At 35.3% G+C, this 21180-nt stretch overlaps 1 protein-coding gene across 10 annotated transcripts in view; it reads right to left on the bottom strand.

Moving 5' to 3' along the window:
* cno (adherens junction formation factor afadin) overlaps positions 1–21180 on the bottom strand; it is a 153175-nt gene that overhangs the window by 63494 nt on the left and 68501 nt on the right. For all 10 annotated transcript variants that reach the window (XR_015546172.1, XM_087409543.1, XM_087409546.1 and 7 more), the window contains exons 2-3: positions 10235–10346; positions 9969–10161 (exon numbers count right to left, since the gene is read on the bottom strand). Coding sequence is in view for 9 of the 10 variants with exons in the window: in XM_087409546.1 (XP_087265672.1) it covers positions 9969–10161; positions 10235–10346 (305 nt within the window). In the remaining variant the exon portion in view is untranslated. The remainder of the gene's footprint in view (positions 1–9968; positions 10162–10234; positions 10347–21180) is intronic.

Genomic DNA, 21180 nt, shown 5'->3' with positions numbered 1-21180 from the left:
AAATTAATAAAAGGATAGAGGAGATGAAAAGGGAGAATGAAAAAGTAGGAGGGAGGGAGGAAGAAAAAGATATAGGAGGGGAGGGAAAAGGACTTAGAGACAAGGATAGAGAGAATGGAGAGGAATTGGGAACTGAGAGAAAGGGAAGAAAGAAAAAGGAATATAAAAGGAATGAGAGGAGAGAGGGAAACATAAACAAGGGAGTAGAGGAGGTACTAAAAAAAATAGGGGTAGAAGTTAGAATAGGGGAGTATGAGGAAGATAGTGATAGGGAGGAGAGATTGGGGAGAGATAGCGGTGGTAAAGTTAGGAAATGAAGAGGAAAAGAGGACGGTAGTGAAAAATAAAAGAAAATTGAAGGAAAGTTAGAATCTGGCTGGAAGAAGATCTCACATGGTGGGAAAGGAGAATTAGATAGAAGCTGAGACAGATTGAGGAGATGAAAGGGGAAAGTAGTGTGGGTGAGATATGGTAATATAAGAATTGAAGGAATGTGATGGTTTTAAGACGAAGAAAGAGAGGAACTGAGAGATGGAAGGGGGAGATGGTGGAGGGAGAAAAATGTGAAGAGAGGCAAATACAAATTAATAAAAAGAGGAGAAGTGAAGAGAGAAAGAAGAATCAGGAGGAAATATAAGGAAAGAGGAAGGGAGAGGGAAGGGCATAGAAGGAAGGGATAGTAGGGCGGAGGGAGCAGAAAGGCCAAAAAGAGAAGGGAGGAACGAAGATGGAGAGATAAAGATTGGGTTTTGGAACATAGCAGGGGTGAGAGGGAAGGACAGTGGAGTTTTGGAATGGGCTGGAGAAATGGGATGTGTTAGTATTAATAGACATGAGTGAAAGAAAAGAGATTAGAAGGAATCAGGGAAAGGTTATCAAGGTACAGTATAAGTACATACAGTATGGACACTGAACTTTTTATGTGGTCCTCAATTTTTAATGCGCATTTAGTGCGTCGATTTCCAACCAGGAATATGACTGCCTTCAGCAAGTTGAAATTGCAGGTTAGGTTAGATTAGGTTAGCTGGATCTCCTTCCCATAAAATATAATTAACCCTTTCGCCTACAATATTGTGTGAGACTTGTGGTAAGGAAATTGGGCCAAACATGAGTATCACGGGTGAGAGCCATGATACGTTGTTCGTACATAGCTTAATTTTTTTTTAATTTGTAAGAGAAAAGCATGACAAAAGATTAATAAAAGTTAAGTTTTACTAAAAAATTAAATCAAATTTTTTCGGAGACGCTATATTGCGTAGATTGTTATATTTATATACGATAAAGTATTCTCGTAATAAAGTATGCATGTGAGTGCGTGCATGCGTGCGTGCGTGCATGCATGCGTGCGTGCATGCGTGTGTACACATATTATTAAATTACAACTTCACATTTGATTACAATAATGAAAGGAATAATAGGAAGGAATGATAGGAAGATAAGCTGTGGAAAAAATAGCTGGAAGGTATTAAGAGATCCACGTAAATAGAAATCTGAAAGAGAAACTGGAGAGTTTAAAGAAATGGATGGAAGAGAAAAGAGAGGTGGGAACAATAGCAGGAGGGGATTTTAATGCGAGAACGGGGACGGGAGAAGGGTAGTTTGAAAGGAAGAAATGTAAAAAGGAAGAGCAAGAAAGGAATTTAAAGAATAAAAAGATAAACGGAGAATGAGGAAATTGTTAGAATTCATCAGTGAGAGAGGATGGACAATTTTGAATAGGGGGATAGAAGGAAATAAGGAAGGAGAATGGACATTGAGTTCCTCGACCGAGCCACGACAGATAGCACTGCCGTCATGCGGTCCGGCAGTCTCTCGTTGCCCCCGGGCCTGAACGCTGCTTTTCGATGTACTATTTTCCATTAAAGGATTTTATTATACTAAACCCGTGTTACATTGTATCCTGTATTCTCGTCACTTTTCCTCGCATCACGTCCCCAACAACTGGCGCTGCGGACCCTTCTTTTTTTTTCTCCAACTTCAACTCACGCAACCAAGAAGCAGCATCGCCAGCTAACACACTGTCTGTCTCTGAGACTTACAATCATCTAAGTGATCATGTAGAGAAATATACGGTTTTGGCAACGACATAAAACTTTTCATAAAATGATTATTACGTTACGAATATACAATCGTCACGGAAGCAACATATCTGCCACCTCAAATGCAAACACGTTTGGTGCTAGATAAGCTCGATCAAGCGGAATTTGAGGGTTAGTAGATTATGTCGCGCCTACGCGCATGCCTCAGCAAGAATTCTTTAAAATGTTGAAAGAACTTTTACAAAGTTCCTTATTATTCGCCGTCGTATAAATTTTAAACTATCGTTACAAGTCGATTCCGATCACGGAACACCTTGACCGCATCAACCGTCACGCGGCCGACTTCGATCGCTCTAAGTTGACGATAGTCTTCACATCCTTCTTTTGTTGCAATCATTCTGCTACTCTAAGGATAACAACAAGCTAAAGAGACTCGCTCTCCGCGTCGAGAAGAATCAAAACGCTTTACTCAAGGCAGACATCGTCGCAGAGCTCGAAGCACATATGAACGTTAGGCCTCCAGCTTAAAAACGCTGGAAAATCCAACGAAACATTCTCAACTTCAGTGTTAAAGATCTCTAAGTTGTCTAAAAAGAAAAACATTCCGAAACGGAAACCTGCACCGAAAAGTAGCAACAAGCTACCGCAAATATGAAGTGTAATGGTTGTGGCGGTGCACATCCACGTGCAAAATGTATCTTCCGTGACGCGATCTGTCATAAGTGTGTCGCTCAAGTGCCGAACAGACGAAAGATGGCGCAAGTGTAAAACAGTCTAAAGACCAAGTCGCCGCTAAATCAAATAGCGTCAAAATTCACTCGCTCTCCGTGATCGGTAAGCGCCAACGACAATACGTGACAGTTTCCGTGCTCGGTAATCCTGTAACTCTCCACTCTACGATACAGAGTCAGATATTACGGTTATCAGCAAGAAAGATTGGATTCGCCTTGGATCGCCAAAACTTGTTTCGAGCGACACCGTCGAACACGCCGGCAGTAATGAACTTGACATTATTGGCAGATTTTATTGCATGATTCGAGCCTTCGATCACATAAGTGTTGTATTTACATCGATGTCACGAGACATAAGTCTATTCGGACTAAACGCCATAAATAGCCTTAATCTATGGTCCGTATCGTTATCAAATTTGCCTCAAACTATCTATGAAGATCACACATCAAGATAAAACGCTTGTGCATCGTTAGTATCTGAGAGCGTATCCGCTACGAATTTGTCGTGCGAACAGCCCGCGTACCCCTTGAGTGCGGTCAATCGCGAAATCGCGCCAGAGCACGACGCGTATCTCAAAAACATCCTCCATCATTTTCCGAATCTATTCGCCGAAAAATTAGGCACGTGACTTCAAAGCAAAACTTGACCTTGCAAGTGACGCTCGCCCTGTTCAATCGCAATGCCGCCAGATTCCATTCGCCATGGAAAGCCTACTTGACGAAGAACTGTCGCGTCTTGTCTCAAACGGTATCATCGAGCGAGTAGAAACCTCAAACTGATCATCGCCCATCATTATCGCGAAGAAAAAGAACGGCAAACTCCGCCTGCCGCGTTAATTTATCAACGCGAGTGCGTTAATTTTTCAACGAGAGTTAAATATAACGCGATTATGGACATCAAACACCCGCTGCCCTCAATAGAAAACATCATATCAAAATTGTGGTTGCTTCTTCAGCTTACTGGATCTCAGTTCTTCCAATTAGAGAGGCTCATCGTGACATAACAAATATTACAACGTCAAAAAGACTTTCAGATTTAAGCGTCTACCTTTTGGAATTAAAACGGTTCCAACTATTTTCCAGCAGGCGGATCTCACATTCTCCGATCTCCTCGGAGTATACTATGCATATTTAGACGACATCATAATCCTAGATTCTTGTCAAAAGGAATACGATATCCGCTTGCACGACACTCTGCAATGTCTGCAAGATCGAGGTTGAAGACTCAGAGCTGAGAAATGCCAATTCGCATTGAAGGAAATCAAATATTTAGGATGGATGATAAACTCCCACTGCATTTCAGCTGACCCAGAAGCTACCAATGTTATAGCCAAACCTACATGCCGAAACCTACCTCCGCCCCAAAAGTGCAGAGTTTCCTTATAGTATCAAATCATTACGGAAAATTCATTCCTCACCTACACTAATTAAAGCACCCTCTGGAAGAACTTACTCGCAAAAACCAACTCTGGGTTTGGAACAAAGCGTTCGAACAAATCAAAAAGGTTATGCTATTCTACTAGAACATTATGATCCTTCGAAAATCTTAGTGATAGCAGCCGACGCTTGTACTACTGGAATCGGTGCCGTTTTCCTACAACATAATCTTAGCAGCCATGAACGCGCAGTCTCTCACATGGTTCACTGGCGCTCAATGCAACTATTCTCAATTAGAGAAAGAGCACTCGCACTCATCACAGCCGTCGAGCGATTCCATAAGTTTTTACTGGAGAAGAAGATTTATACTACAAACGGACCACAAACCTCTCGTGGCGCTACTACGGATAAACAACACTAAGGGACTCAAACCAACGACTGCAGCCTGGCTTAAGCGTTGGACAATACGATTACTACGATTTACATACAAAAATCGAATACATATGTACTCAGGATTTTGGCCAAGCAGACGCACTCTCTCATTTAATCGATAATTTCCGTCGCAACAATGCTAAAAAACTTCAAGTAGCTTGCATTGATTGATGTCGAATCAGAGCTCCTCCTGATCAAAAATTTGTCAATCGATTTTTTTGATAAAGAACTTCGAAACAAACTAAAGTTAACAACTAAAGAGTACCCCCTTCTATGTTGTTTTTCAAGCTATCAAACAAGGCTGGAAAGCAAAAGTAAATCCAGATTTGAAACACTACAAGAGACGCGCAGAAGATCTAAGCATCATTGACGATACGCTACTTTTCGACAACAGAGTCGTCATCCCTGAGAAACTCAGATCGATGATCTTAGCCATTCTTCATAAGGGCCATCCTAGAATACGTAGAACCAAACAACTCACCCGTGAGTACGTGTATTGGCCGAAAATGGCGGAAAACATCGAACGTCTCGTTCATCAGTGCGACTCTTGCGCTGTGAACCAGAAAAAACTTCCAGTAAAGGTACCACTAAATTCGTAACCCACTCCAACACGCCCATGTGGAACACGTACACCTAGACTACGCTGATTCAGTCGACAGTCAATATCTACTCATTTTCGTGAATGCATTTTCCAAATTCATCGATGTCGCCATCACTACTATAATATTTCGGCTAATCGTACTGTCGATCTTCTTCACTCCTTTGCCCCCTGCGTGTCCGGATGACGGCTGGACATTCTATCAGCCCCATCCGCCACAGATTTCTTAGCGAAACACTCCTCTCATTCTGGAAACGAATCATCGACCAAAAGCTTCTCCCATAGCTCCAACTACAGCCGACCAAAGTCCAGAACCTCCATCAGACCATCCAACTTCGATCAGGCCCGTTTGACACCGAATGGCCCCCTTGTACTGGAGCCAAAAGTTACTCTCAATGGTGACTTCCTTGAGGAGAAAGATGTTGGGTCCCTCGGCCGATCCACAGATAATACTACCGTCATGTGGCTTGGCAATCTCTCGCTGCCCCCGAGCCTGAATGGTGCTTCTCGACACATGGTGTCGAGAACTACTACTATTTTCCATTAAACGATTTCATTATACTAAACCCCCATGTTACATTGTATCGGGCATTCCCGTCGCTTTTCCTCGCACGTCCCTAACAGATATAGGAGGAAGAGGAGAGTCGGTCATTGATTATATACTGAATGATGAAACAATAAAAAAAAAAGTTATGCGATTGGAGATAGGGAAAAATGTAGAATCAGATCATCACCCGATTACGGCATGGATTAGAGAAGAAAAGGGCAACAGGAAAAAAAGGAAGAGAAAGGGGGAAGAGGGACATAGAATGAGAAAAATAGGGAAACATTTAGAAGGAAGTTGGGCAGAATAGAAGAGATGAGGAACTCAAGAGGAGATGAAATAGATGGAGAGGAGAATCAGGAAGTAGAAGAAACAGAAAAGGAATTGGGAGGGAGAAAGGAAAAAGGAGGGAATGATGGGATGAGGAGTATAGGAGAAAGAAGAGAGGTGAGAAGAAATTTGAGAGCATGCAGAGCGGGAATAGGAGAGAAGGAGAGGTGTAGGGAGAGGAAAAGAAAATATAAGGAATTATTGTGAGAGGCAAAAATGGGAAGAAAATGAGAGGTGGATAACAATGATGGAGGGAGTAAAGATGGAGAGCCAAGTATGGAAGAGGAAGATGGTAAACATGAAGAGGAAGAAGTAGACACAACACAGGGGTGAATAAAGAGATGATAGAGTGGGAAGAGTATTTTATGGAATTTCACGGGGGTGATTAGAAGAAGAGAGAAGGGAAGAGAGAGGAACGGAGAAAGAAGATAGAGAAGAAATGAAGAAAATAATGGAAAAGTTAAAGAATGTAAAGGTGAATGAAGGAGACGAGGTACTGAATAAAGTTTGAAGATATGGGGGGATTGAGGAATTGGAGGTGAGAGATTTATAATAGGATATGGAGGGGAGAGGATTAGTCGGAAGGATGGAAAGTAGGACTTATACTAAGCAAGAAAGGCAGAGGGAAAGTAGTAGGGAAGTACAAAGGAGTGACACTGATGCCTTCTCTATACAAAGTGTGCACAGCGATTCTGGTGGAGAGAGTAAGGGAAAAAATAGAAGAGAAACAGCTGATATCGGATAATCAAATAGGATTCAGAAAAGGAAAAAAGACGACGGACAACGTATATGTGCTGAATTATTTGATAATTAGACAGATAGGGAGGAAAGGGAAAGGGATGGTGATAATGTACAGATCTTAAGGCAGCATTTGACACGGTGAACAGGGAAAATTTAATAGATGCGATGAGAAAGAAAGGGCAGAGAGAGGAATGGTAAAGAGATTGGGGGAGGTAATAAGAGAAATGAAAAGCAAAGTCAAAATGGAGAAGAGATCGGAGAGGATTTCTGGACGGCAAGAGGGATGAGACAAGGGTGCCCGCTGAGCTCCTTGCTATTTAATTTTTTGATAGCGGATCTGGAAGAGGAAAAGTGAAATAGGAGGGCGTGAGAGTGGGAGAGAGAAAAGTATTTACGATAGCATACGCGGATAGCATGGTTTTGATGGCGGAAAATAAAGGAGAAATGAGGAGTATCTATAATGGAGGGATATCTGGAGAGAAAGGAATTGAATATAGAAAAGGCTAAAATAATGAGATTTCGAAAAGGAAGTGGAAGATGGAAAAAGTTCAAATGGTGATGGAGGAGGAAAAGAATCGAGGAGGTAAAGGAATTTAAGTAGTTGGAGTACACACTTTAGACAAACGGGAAACAAGAGGCTCATATAAAAGAAAGAATAAAGAAAGCAGCGGAAGGAATAGGACAAATAGGGAAAAGAAGATTTGAGAAAGGATTTTGCTAGATTAATTTGAGATTTTTGATAAATTAATTTGACCATATATAGTAGGTATAGGGCGGAAATATGGAGTTGGGAGGAAAGGAAGGGAAGGAGTGGAAAAAGGGGGAAGGAGTGAAAATAGGTTTTTGAAAGGTATTAGAAGGTAAAGGGTATTAGGAGTAAAAAGAAGAATGCCAGGATATATAGGAAGAGAAGAGCTGAAAAGGGACAAGTTGAGGAGTAGAGCAGTGAAAAGAGCGTGGAGATTTGAAAAGAAGATGCAGAAGGGGAATGAAAGCAGAATAGCTCAGGAATGTTGGAAGGAGATAAAGGAAAAATGAAAAAAGAGAGGGGGAATATCTAGAGAAAAGAGAGGAATGATGGATTAAGGAGGTGGGGAATAGAAGGGGGGAAGTGAGAAAGATAAAGGAGGCGAAGAGAAGGAAGAAAGAGATACAGAGTGTAGAGAGATAGGAAAATATAGAGAGGGCTAATTATAATAGATGGTATAAGAGAATAAAGGGGACTGACATACCAGCATATTTGAAAAAGGGGTGGAGGAAAGCAGATGAAGGAGAATAGCCAAGTTCAGGCTGGGCAATAAAATTTATTAGTGTTCGTGCCAAAGAGGTTATATAGAATAGAGGAGCCAACTAAGAATGCATGAGTGAATAGAAAGAAATAGAAAACGAGATAGCCATCAGCGTCCTTGTAATCGCGCATGTGCTGTTGATTTTTACTGTTAGATGGGAAGATTTGAGACAGCAATATATTAGGAGTACAAATGAATAATTCAAATTTTTCAGCTAAATTCAAGATTTATTCTAAAAGAAAGTAAAACAAATTTTTTAATCTAAGTATTCGCCATTGCTTTCTATAATTTTAAGCCATCTTTCAGGAAGCTGATAAATTCCATCTCGAAAAAATGCTGTCTTTGGACGCAATAAAATCGTCAAGCCATTTTCGGATCTCATCTACTGATTGGAAGTGAATATCAGACAAGGCGCGTGTTGCATCAACCGAAACAGCTGATAATCAGTGCAATGTCTGATGAATACGCCGAGTGCTGTAAGATGTCCCAGACAAGATTCATTATGCCTTTTATCTTCGAAGCAATATGAGGACATTATCATGCAACAATTTCGGATGGACGTTTTTCTTTGCCAGTATACGGGCGTTTCTATTCTAATTCTTGACTCAAGCGGATTAATTGGCGTTGATAGCAGTCTGCAGTAACTGTTTTATCTGGTTCCAACAGCTCATAATAAAGCACGCCTTTAATATTCTACCAAATGCATTCTACTGAACTGAATTTTTTTGAAGATTATGTTGAGCCTTTCACCATACTAAATGTTATTTTTAATAGCTATATGTCAACAACACTACATAAAAGAGCGGGAAAATCAATTAATTTTAAAATTAATTTCTTAACTACTAAAAAACATTTAAATTATTTATTTGTACACCTAATACTTCCCCTCCTCGATGCCGCTCCGCTTAGCTTTCGAAATTCAATGCGCGCGCAATATTAGACAAAGATAAAGATGGCCATCCCCAGAGAGAAGAGAGAGTGAAGCGGAGGGTGTTTCTCTTCTCTGATTGGTTCCGCCATCTATAACTCATGTGCGTGTATGTGTATGTACATACATGTATGTTACACATATAATACTAATGCGGTACAATAATTTCATCACACTCCTATCATGTCTCCTATCATATCTCACTTCAACGCTAAACATAACTTCCGGGTGAGTCTGCTCCACTCTCCCTTGATTCTCTCTGACCATCCCGTATTCTTTCTTTTTCTACTGTCTAAGATTTCCACTTACAGGGGCCCCTATTCCTTGCCTACTCTATATATACAACCTCTTTGGTTCATGCACAGATACATTTATGAGTGTGTGTGTACGCTCGCCTCAAAAGTTTCTCTCTTCACAGAGTACGCGCGGAGAAGCATATTCGTAGATTGTACGTGATCGACTTTTTAGTGCAATTATAGCCGGAGAAATACTTTAAAAACAAAGCTCAACGAGGTTCGATACCGGCTGTAAAAAATTCGATATTTTTATGTTAAAGTATAATTTAAGCATTAATTTAAGCTCATCTTTTCGAAATGTGTCGCACATCAAGTGCATCAGCTACGAATTTTCAAAAATAATAAAAAATACGTTTTTCAGGAGTTTCAACTTTATTTTTCTCAAAAACCTGACGTGATAAAAAATTTTCACTATGGATTCAGATTCATCAAAAATAACAGAAAATTATTATTCTTTTTCAAACGGCAAAAATCATGTAAAATTAGGTTATGCTGATTCTACAATGAGTTTGCAGTCGGAAATTATTAATCTTAATCGAAATTATTAATATTAATCTTAATGAAGTTGGCCAATCAATATTAGTCATACAAGTTGGCTATTGGTCAATTTCATTGACAAGATTATTAACATTGTAGAATCAGCATATCGATGATGTAACTCACCTCCATTCTCATGAATCTCGTAAAGAGCATATTCTGGGACGGACAGCATTCTCATGTCGGGACGAAATTTTTCTATGAGCGTTTCTATCACTGCCTGGCTAGTCGCGTCCGAGGCAACCCTGATGCACTTAGTAGCGACCTTTTGACCGCTGTCTTGGAAATAAAACCTCATCACGCCGTGAAACTCCAAATCCTATTGAGAAAAAAGTAATACAACTCGACTGAAGACAGAAACGATTTTGCGAAAATTTAAATGTGACACTCACTTCGTTAGGCTCCGAAAGTTCAAACAGATCCAAGCGATTGGCGTTCCACTGCTGTATAAGTCCTCTGAGAGCGTCCCGCTCCGCCTTTTTATTCGTCAGTTCCGTTGCCATCCTGAAAAACACGACGGACGTGTATATAATTGCAATCAATCGACAGTTGCGAAAATTACAAATTATTGTACAACAAATTATTAAACAGATCACGATTCCTTAATCGCACCGCATAATCGCAAACTTCTCTTTTTAATTAAAGAACCAAGAATGCATGGATAAATAGAAGAATGTACTTTTAGAAATTCTTATACAATATCTTATTATACATTATAATTGAATCAAATATATTAGATCTGTTCGTGTTGTTTGCACTTTTTGCATTCAGAATCATTACTTTCTTTCTTTTCAACGCACAAACGTATACTTATTTTTTAAGGGTCGACTGGAGAGATTATAGAGATCTTTAGTTGAAGACGAATTTCTTTATGCTAAAATTACGGCTAAAATATTGCATAATTAGCGTTTTAATTGCAATATTTGTTATCACAAAAATCACCTAAAGACTCGTATAGAGCAATTTTTTTAGAAAGAAAATGACAAAATAAAAATATCTCAACTGATGTATACTGTAGTGCAGTTAGTAATAATTTTTATGCACGTAATTATAATTTTTCAAAAACCAATTTACAAAATCCGGTTCTGCATGCACTTTCACAGCATCAGAAAATATAAGAGCTAGATAGGTCTCATAACGCAATATTACTTCTAGGAGATAAAATATCACTAATATCAGTATAAAAACATGTATCTGCGAATAGGAACATTCCATTTTATTTATTATAAAATTTTTAGAAGCGAAATTGCAAAAACCAACTTTTTAACAAACTTCCAGCTTCATAGCCATAAAATATAAGCTAAAACAAATTTCATAGCAAAATATTTCTTTTATATGATATTCAGGGTTGGCAAACGTTACTGTTCCAAACCATATAACTTTTGTCTGAAACATTTTTCTCTAAAATTCATTGTTCAAGAGATATTTTAGTGCGTTAATTAAAGTGATACACTCTGTATATGAACCTTAACATCTAAATTTTTAATTGTATATGTAATTGTTCTTTAATAATAAATAATCTAAACATTGTGTTTTCAGTTTGACACTTTAATCTTCTTCACGATATGTTTCTTTAAAAATCTTTACCACATTGATTTTATAAGTTATTTAAATTCTAACACTACTAAATCACTAATTAATATGACACTTCACATTAATTTTAAAACAATAGGGAGTTTACATGAAAAAAATATTTTTTTTTGTTTATTATGGAAATATGCATTATTATAAATTTACGTATAGAGTAACTTCGGTATACAGGGTTGGCCATATTCGACGGAAAGATGTTTTTTTTTTCAATCATGGGAAACGTCGTTACTCGATCTAACATCTCTGTCAAAAGTTACAGTGTTGCCAGATCTTTCCGTCGAATATGGCCAACCCTGTATATGCCGCACCTATCAAAAACTTATTTATCAAGTATTATTTACTATGTTTAAATATCAGTAAAAACTTTGTACTGTCTACTATGAAAAAAATATTAAAAATCCGAAATATATATTTTTCATATTAAAAAATAAACTTTTTGAAATCCTTGCATTTTTGCTATATATCTCATAGGGGGTTACTCATAGAAGAAAGGGAGTATGTACGATATGTACGGCTGAAAAATTTACAAATAATACATATAAATAAGAAGTATAATGACACAATAACTTATAAAATGTGTTTATAAAGTTTTATTAAGGAATGAGAATAGTAAATATATATATGATGTAATAAATAATAATTACAATCTTCCTACATATATTACAATTATATTATGACATAAGGTACATATAATATTTCATATAATGCGTTTATTGCATTTAGTGTACTGAATTCAATCTGCGCATTTTGTATGCTTTGGGCATAAATCCCGCTCGCTAAAAATGCCATATATATTTCAAACAGGTAGGATATACAAGACAACAAACTAAACAAAGAATACGAAAGCAAAGCACTTGTATTTTGCTACACATGCTTTACTATTCCACTACACGTATGTATTACAAAATAACTAATGTCCATTTCTATCAACGTAGATTAACTTTAATCTCGGTTCAACTTACTCTTTGTTTCTTTAGAATTAGAAAAAGATGAAGAGTAAATTGAATCGAGATTAAAGTTAATCTATGTTGGTTGAAATGGGCATAAGTCTTTTACATGCCCTATATTAATCATTTTATGTAAATTATTAATTTAGGATAACGTTACTTATTACAGTAACAAATCGATTCAACTCACAATAATTTCATTAATATTAACAGTAAGAAACTGAAATCATAACAATATTAATATAAAGGCAGTAACAGAGTAGTTGCGGAAAAATTATCCCCATTTCTTCTATTTTTTCTGATTTCTGCGGCGTAAATCTCAGCACGGCTAAGATGTTTTTAGAACACTGCTTACAAATCTTTTTTTTCATAAGAACTTTCCGAGTTGGCATTTGAAAGTTACAGTATCGCCGGTATTAGCATTAAATTTTCTTGGAACCTACGACCTATACGGTCTTATGTTTTTTCTTAATTTATATCTTATGCTGTCAACTTTTATCGATATCAAGGATTCACTAACTTATTGTACAAACCGAAATGGTCTCTTATCACCTTGTCAGTACACAAATAGAGTCTGTATTTATCATACATAAGTCGTAGGCATGACTAATATCTTCTCTCATTGTTTTTTTATCCTTACTTAAAGGACACAATTCACATCTTGCTTATTTTTGCAATTTAATGCAAAAATATAAATCATATATTTTTTAAACAAAAACGACGCGTTGGTGATCAAGGTGATTGACACCTTGCCTCGAGAAAAAAAACGCTTTTTGCGTGAATGACTGCTAAACGTACACTAACTGTCCGATTAAAAAGCTAAACATCTCTATCGATTGTTAACGCTTTAGTAGATGGCAGGTACGCGTCCTTCCAAAGTCAAAAAGGTTCTGAAATTTAGTGTGAAAGATTGCGCGGATCATTTTGACTAGTGTTGTTAAACGGGTTGAGTTTTTGACGCACGTACGATGATGAGGCAGCGAACATAATTGGCGTAGCCAATGTAGGAAAAAAGGGCATTGAAAAGGAGCAATTAAGAAACGCAAGGGAATTCCAATCTTCATGGCTAGATGAGAATATTTTAAGGGATAGGTGACGCTTTGCCATCAAGAAAATAAAGCATTATATTCTGCGTGCAAGAAATTCATCAGATGTGCTAAATAATAGATTTGATTCAGTATTCACAAATAGTCAAATATATTGAAAATATATAAAAATCGATTGATCCGATTAATAACGATAATAAATTAATAGAATTTATTACATAAAAATAAACTCAAACGAGCTGAAATTAAAGTAATATTTTATGCTGAACATAATATTGCTTTTCACATCAGATCACTTAATTCCATTATTATTGAAGGATATTTGTATAGATCCTAAAGTTGTACAAGATTAGTCTGGCTTAAATATATAAATATTATATATTATAGTATATAAGTAAAATATAAAAAATATATTAGGTGTTGGAATTAATTCGTAGCGTTTTACAAGTGATGGGAAGTACTTTCATTAATGTATTTTTTAATGCTCATGTGAAATAAATAACATTCTTTCATTAAAAACGCTACGAATTAATTCCAACACCTAATATTATAATTTTTAAAAATTTTTTAATGCATGGGCGACTAATGAACTACTGTTTACTAGTAACGGATATGTTTCTGAAGCTTATACATTCAACACGCATGCGCCAAAAACCCAGTCCGTCAACAACATTGATTTTGACCCGTGATGATTATGTGAAGGGTTAAACAATTTTTTTTTAATTTTTTAAAAATCGACAAAAAATTTTATATCATAATTTATTTATCATAAGATATCAAAATATTTATTATTTATAATAGATTTTTTGTGGTTTTTTCAAAAAAATAGTATTTTTGAGAAATCATAAATTTTGTTATAATTTTTTCATTATAATTTAATAAATAATTGAAGGGAAAATCACACGCGCGCACACATTTTTATTAATTTCACATAAGTGTTTTAAAACAAAAAAATTTCAGTTTTTGTTCTATGATTTATAGAACAAAAAACTATGCCGTTTGAAATTTTTTAATTGTGAAAAAAATCGAAATTCTTAAAAATTTTTCTATAAAAAGACTCGAACTCTTCGAGACTTTGACTCTTGTACGTTGAAAACTTCATTTCGGACATTCTATCAGCAATCGCGTTTCGTGGCAGTGCAGTGATACAATTTCGATTTCAAGCACACCGACATTTCATCTTAAGTTTTTTTAAATAAGTTTTTTAGTGAGTTTTTTTTTAGTAGATCCAGCCCAATAAAACCTGAAGGGTTTTATTAGGTTGGGCCAATCTTGTTAAACCTTGCCGAGCTGCTTTCACGCCTCTTCGAAGACCTTCCTCCGATGCGGGATTGCTCGCAAAGCTTGATTACCACGTTGTGATTATCACGAGATAAATTATCATAGCAGACGTAAAACATGATCTATTCTGTGCGCCAGGCAGCTCCAGAGTATTGAATTCGTGTGTTATGATTCTCGCCATGCGGCATGAGTGTTAGATGCATACAGCGTAGATCTAGAAACGATTCATCCTCAAACAATACAAGGTGCTCGAGAAAAACGCATCATCAACGCTAACGCTCTCACAATAGTTTATAAATTTGATTACCGTGATCGTCTAACATTAAAGTAAGTAAATCTGTAACATAAACACATTTTTATAACGCTAAAGAAATATTATATATACACTGATTAAAGTTTTTTGTTATTAATTTTAGAAATTTTACCCCCCCCCCCCCTCTCTCCCTTCCATCCTTCCTGCCATTCTCCCCTATAATATTACTGTTTATATAAAAAAATACAACACTTGAATTTTATAGTATAAATATATTATATGATAGTTAACCTATGGTATAAACAAAATTGTGAAAAATAAAATTGTAAAACATAAAATTATTCTAAATCATTACATATTTAAAAATTAGAAAAATATCCCAGGCCATCAACAGGACCCATATGTTCCAGTTACTGGTTTATTGACCAAGGTCAATTGCTGTATAGTCTCAACTAATTTAAACTATTAACTAAACTGTTCCCACTCGATCGATTTCAACTTCGTTTGATTAACTCAATTAAGTAAGTGTTGAATAATTTTATTAGCTGATTAAGGTTAAAGTTCTCGTTAAGATTGGATCATGGTGATGCCAATTAACTTGAATCTTATAACTTAAAATTTCCATGACCGAGCTCTGAGCTCGGAGTTTCCAGTGAGACAATCTTCCAGAAGCAGTTAAGTGCCACGCATTCCTGCCCCTCCTCGTATCTCGCCTGCCCTCCCAGTCTTGTCCTCTATCTTAAAAACGCTTTCGCACATTTCTTTTAAGAGTTCACTGCACCGCAAGCATTAAACCTGTGCACAATGCACAATGCAAGACAACTGTCGCCTGATATCTAAAAGTAATTTAAATATCGGCTAAAGGAAAACTTGATAGTTCATAATTTAAAGAGCACATTTGCAAAGAGCACTTATCAACCAATATAAATATATCTTGATAGAATAAAGTTTCAGCTTTAAGAATCTCTTTTTTAATTGCGATACAATTTTTAACGGAGTTATGAGCAATTAAAGTCAAAATGATCCTTTTATTTAATTCGCGATAACTCAGTAACCAAATATCGTAAGAATATTTAAAAAAAAAACGATTTTGTAGGGAAAGTATCAAGCTTTCATGATAAGTAGTCAAAAATTTTCTCAAATTTGTTTTGAGCACGTTACAAAGTGAGAAGAAAATTTTCCATCTTTTTCAGCTCATAGTTTTTGGTATATATAATTTACCAAACTCATATAAACTTAAAAAAATGTGGTAAGCTTTTAAAAGTAGAGAGTTGCGAGTTTTAAAACTCTTTTTTTAAATTTCATTTATTATTAACGAAGATATTGTATATACAACTTTGAGCAAAAAAAAACGCAATTACTTCCTTGCCAACCCAATATTTTAAGTTAGTCTTAGAATAAAAAATATTTCATCACTAGTTTTCAGTAGATGGTGATTGATTTTTAAATCCACGTTCAAAAATCAATCACCACCTGCTGAAAACTAATGATAAAATATTTTTTAGAACCGAAATAATTCAAAAGGACTACGAACGAAGCAGGATTTTGTTGTGTTATAATTATAGAATATATTTAACAATAAAATATATTCTTCAAAGTTACAAATGTTTCGACTCACATCGAGTCATCTTTAGTGTACATACATCAAATCGGTCATAATAAATCTCAGATTTTCGTGGCTGGTGTGAACGAGCTATGTATCCATTTTATTGTATTCTTTCCTTAATTGACTCAACAATTATTATAAATAATGTCTATTATGAAAATCAATATTGCAATAATATAAAAATTCTTAAGCCAATAATTTTACAATATTAACAATAATAAAATGCTCTGAGGAGGAAACAAGTATACCGCTATCGCTGACAAAGAAATAAATCGCAAGTAGACAGTTTAACAGATACATTTCAAATGAAAATGACTGATGTGAACCTACAAAGTGAAATCACAAGGGGAGATGAATTAGTTTTTGATAGAAATGGAAAAAGAAGAAATGGAAGGAGGATTAAAAAAGGGGATAACAAGTCAAGTCGGTAGATATGAATCTGAATATAAGATGCATCACAATCATGGCAAGTTATCTTATAAACCTTATATTAAGACCATCTCTGAAAGCTTTGTATCAACAAAAAGCTGGTAAAATAGTATATTCCATTCCGAACATCTTAAAAAGATTTATAAAAAGAGGAAAAGATGAATTAGATCCAAAGATGCACCACGTCGCGCTACGATAATAATGCTGTCAATATTTTGGCAGCAAATAAATCCACACCTGTCTACTAGACAATTAAGTAGAGATAGTAGTATCGATAAATCTTCTATTTTAAAGATTTTATGTAATAATAGGATGCACCTATATCACATCTCTTTACATCAAAAAATAACTGGAAACGATTTTAGAGAGTGAATTTTTGTAATTGGATACAAGAAAAATTAACTCAGGATAATGCATTCCTATCAAAAATACTTTTTCAGAGGAAGCTATATTTAATAATATTGGAGCTGTGAATCGACACAATGTGCATTACTAGTCTCCAGTAAATCCTAGGTGGATGCATATTCTACAGTGGCTGTGTTTAACAACGTTGATCGAATGTATGGTGTGATATTTTGAGTGACTATCTAATTGGACCACATTTTTTTTATACGACTCTTAATGGCAATACGTAATCAAATTTCTTGCTTAATACACTTCCGTCATTATTCGAAGATATTTCCCTATTCTTACGTATGGTTTCAACAAGACGATGCACCGCCATATTACTTCTTCTTGCAATGCAAATATTTTATATCCAAATAAAATGGATATAAAGAGAAAGTCTGATCTCCTTGGTTGTCACATTCTCCTGATATTAATCCTCTCGATTTCTTTCTTCTATGGGGCTTCATCAAAGAAAAAGTTTTTTTCGACAAAGCCTACGACACATGATGACAGGAAGAAAGAATCCGACTTGAAAGACCGAAGCTTGTGCTGCTGTAACATGTTCGCATAGATGTGCGACGTTCGTTTAATACTCAAATTAACAAATGTTTAGAAGTCCATGGAAACAATTTTGAACACTTATTACAATAAATTTTCCTATGCCAAACTTTCTATTGTATTTATTTCATTATTTACATCCATTCCTCAAAATTTCTCATATGATGAATTTTTCATATTCAAGTAAAGGTAATGGTATTATATCCCATAAATTCGTCTTGACCTCAGCTATTACGCTATAAAATAATAATAATAATATATAGTCCTATATAAAAAATGTCGATGACCTTCAAGGATCTCAAAATATGACCTTGAGAAAGAAATAATTCCCACCAAAATGTGTATCCCTTCGAATCAAACAATTTCTTCCTTAGACAGTTTCGCGTATCATTAATGGTAACGGAGATATTGCCTTCTAAGAAAGTTACACACCCTGTCCCAATTAGAACACCACCAATTAGAACACCTCCCAATTAAAACACCCTGTGAGTATGTATATATACGCACGTACGCACATACGCACGTACGCACACACGCACTCAGGATTATAAATTATTATGTAATGAAATTATTTGTATTTCTATTCTGCTAATAGTTATACTACAGATATTGTACAATAATAAACCACGTTGAAACAAATATCTTATAACAACACATATATTTTATTTTTTTTTTTAAAAAAGCACTCTTTATGTTCAAAAGTACTCCTCTGGGGGGTGGCTCAGTTTTGAATTATTGGGGCAGTTTTAAACACGTTGTAAAACAGAAAGTTTAAGCGTTTCTTATGTACTAATTTATTTGTACAAATAAAAGCCTCCTTTTTGAAAATATAATAAAAGTTAAAAAACAAAAATTAAGAACTTTTAATAATTATGATAATCAAAATAAAATTAAAAACATAATAAACTCTGATCTTAAGTTATTAAAATTTAAGTTTCAAGTAGATTATCTTTCTTAATTTTGATAACTCCCTCTTACAAAAAAACTTTTATAAAGCGATTTCTCAAGATTTCATCTGAGTCAGTAAGAATACTTGTAACGCTATCATCACAAAACTTGATAATGAGTAGTGCTTTCCACACGCAGCAAGCGACACAGTGTGACATAGATCATGTCATCTTCATTTAACATTACCAAATAACAAGGATGTAATGATAACTGTGTCATCTGTGTATCTTGCTGGAAAGCACCTTATGTTGGACAATCCAGGATATTAAAAAAACTATGTCAGATAATCCAGGTTCTACTGTATACATGTACTGTATACAAGTTATAAGTTATAGACTGCATCCTATAACATCTAACTTGGCTTACTTGGCTAACTATTAAATGTGAAAAAATATTTAAAAAATATTTAAAAATTTATATTCGTACCAGTTATATTGTCGAAAGCAACTACAAATCTGTAGTATAGAGAGTTCTTATCCTTATGCTTGCGTTATAAATCTTTTAATAATATGTAAATTGTGTCCAATGCTTATCAACAATCAAACATAATCTTATCACGTATATCTACGAGTCGGGTGGAAGCTCGCGTAGCTCGATCGCGACTGTTCTAAGATGCCCTGTTTTCTTTGTTCAAATCTACCCCTATCAAGTCATATAGAAAAAATATCTTATTTTGTTTATCAGAATCGATAAAAACCAAATATTTTACGTAGATATAAACGTAAGGAAAAACACACAGCACAACAAAATATTAATTATTTAATGGTTATTTAATTTTTTTTTTAATTATTTAATTTTAAAATGTTTATGTGTGCGAGATGAAAATTAATACAAAGGCACAAAAACACAAAACGCTTCTAGATTAAATTAATAATTACCGCTACTATTTGACGGTTATCTGTGACTGTATTGCATTTCAAAAATTATAATTTGTAATCGCAGAAAAGAATAGTTCATTTTTTATTTGTAAAGTTCAAAGCTATCCTGTACAAAAACTATCACCCCTACTATTAGTTTGATCTTGGGTGGTCAAGATCAGAGCAAGGTCACTTCGAATTTTTTAAATGGCACCTCCAATTTTTCATTACATATTCTCGTAGATTACCTCGAGAATTTTCAAAACACTATAATAAAATATTTTTTCATTAAATACTTTTCGAGTTAAAAAACTTGAAAGTTACTTCACATTAACATTACCCATAGGTGTCCGACAGCTCCTAAACAACATTTAAAAGATTTTAGCTGTCTGTCTGTCAGGCCTGTTCTCTCCTCCGAGTTGGTAGTTTCGTTCTGCCACTGAACCACACAGCCCTAGAGATCCCGGGTTCGATCCCTGATAGAACCGAAAAATTTTCGTATATTCATAGCTCCTCTCGGAAAGCAAACCACCGAGTAATATACTTGCCCAGGAAACCTCCAAAAATTGTCGTTCGAAATCGGCGTTTAAATTGTAGATCCCCATATACATTGTGTACGATCAATGTGCGCGCACAGGTATATAAAAGGGAGGTGCCTACGCATTGAGATAGCGTATGGCACTTAAAGAAGAAAAATTCAACTTCAATTCTTACGATTACGATGCTTGTCTGGCGATACGATAGTTAATGAGAATGAGGTTACGTGAAATCCGTGATCATTGCAAAGTCGATTGATAGGCCGAACCCATCACCTTCAGTGACGTTTTTTTTTTAATTCATTATTTTCCATGATAAAAAAGTGATACTTACAATGTTATTCGGTCCTAACATTTTGTTCCGCTATTAGCTGCGTTACAATATTTATCTCAGATAGACAGACAATGTTATAGCTTCTATTCTTACGATCACAACCGCTTACGATTGCAACGTTATGATAGATATAGATGAGCTTTTTAACAGCAATAAATTCATATAAACCTAATATGGATAAATTCAATCTGCTTCTAATAAAATCTGTACTTCTAATAAAACTCTATTGCTAATCTTAATATTTCACTGCCGGTAAAAAAATATAAAATATATAAAAACAATATATAATTAAAATTTTTTACATATCTTGAAAGAAGCGTTGCTGTGTACTAACAATCTAAAGAACAATTTTAATTTATATTATCAAATAATAACTATGATATTGCATTTCCTTTTTTTTAATGTGCGAACAGAAAATTTTATTAAACATGCATATGCTTTTTCAATAGAACACACTTAAAAAGAACAGCATATCAAAATTCATATCGTAATAAAGTTTGTAAACACAAACTTTGTATTTTAACTGATATAATGATATATTCGTACGTTCCTTGTTAAAATTTGTT

This window comes from Acromyrmex echinatior, chromosome 9 (assembly GCF_024713525.1).
Source record: "Acromyrmex echinatior isolate Ae372 chromosome 9, ASM2471352v2, whole genome shotgun sequence".
Taxonomy (NCBI): domain Eukaryota; kingdom Metazoa; phylum Arthropoda; class Insecta; order Hymenoptera; family Formicidae; genus Acromyrmex; species Acromyrmex echinatior.
The sequence above is the reverse complement of the archived record's forward strand: the minus strand, read 5'-3'. Positions and strand labels throughout refer to the sequence as shown.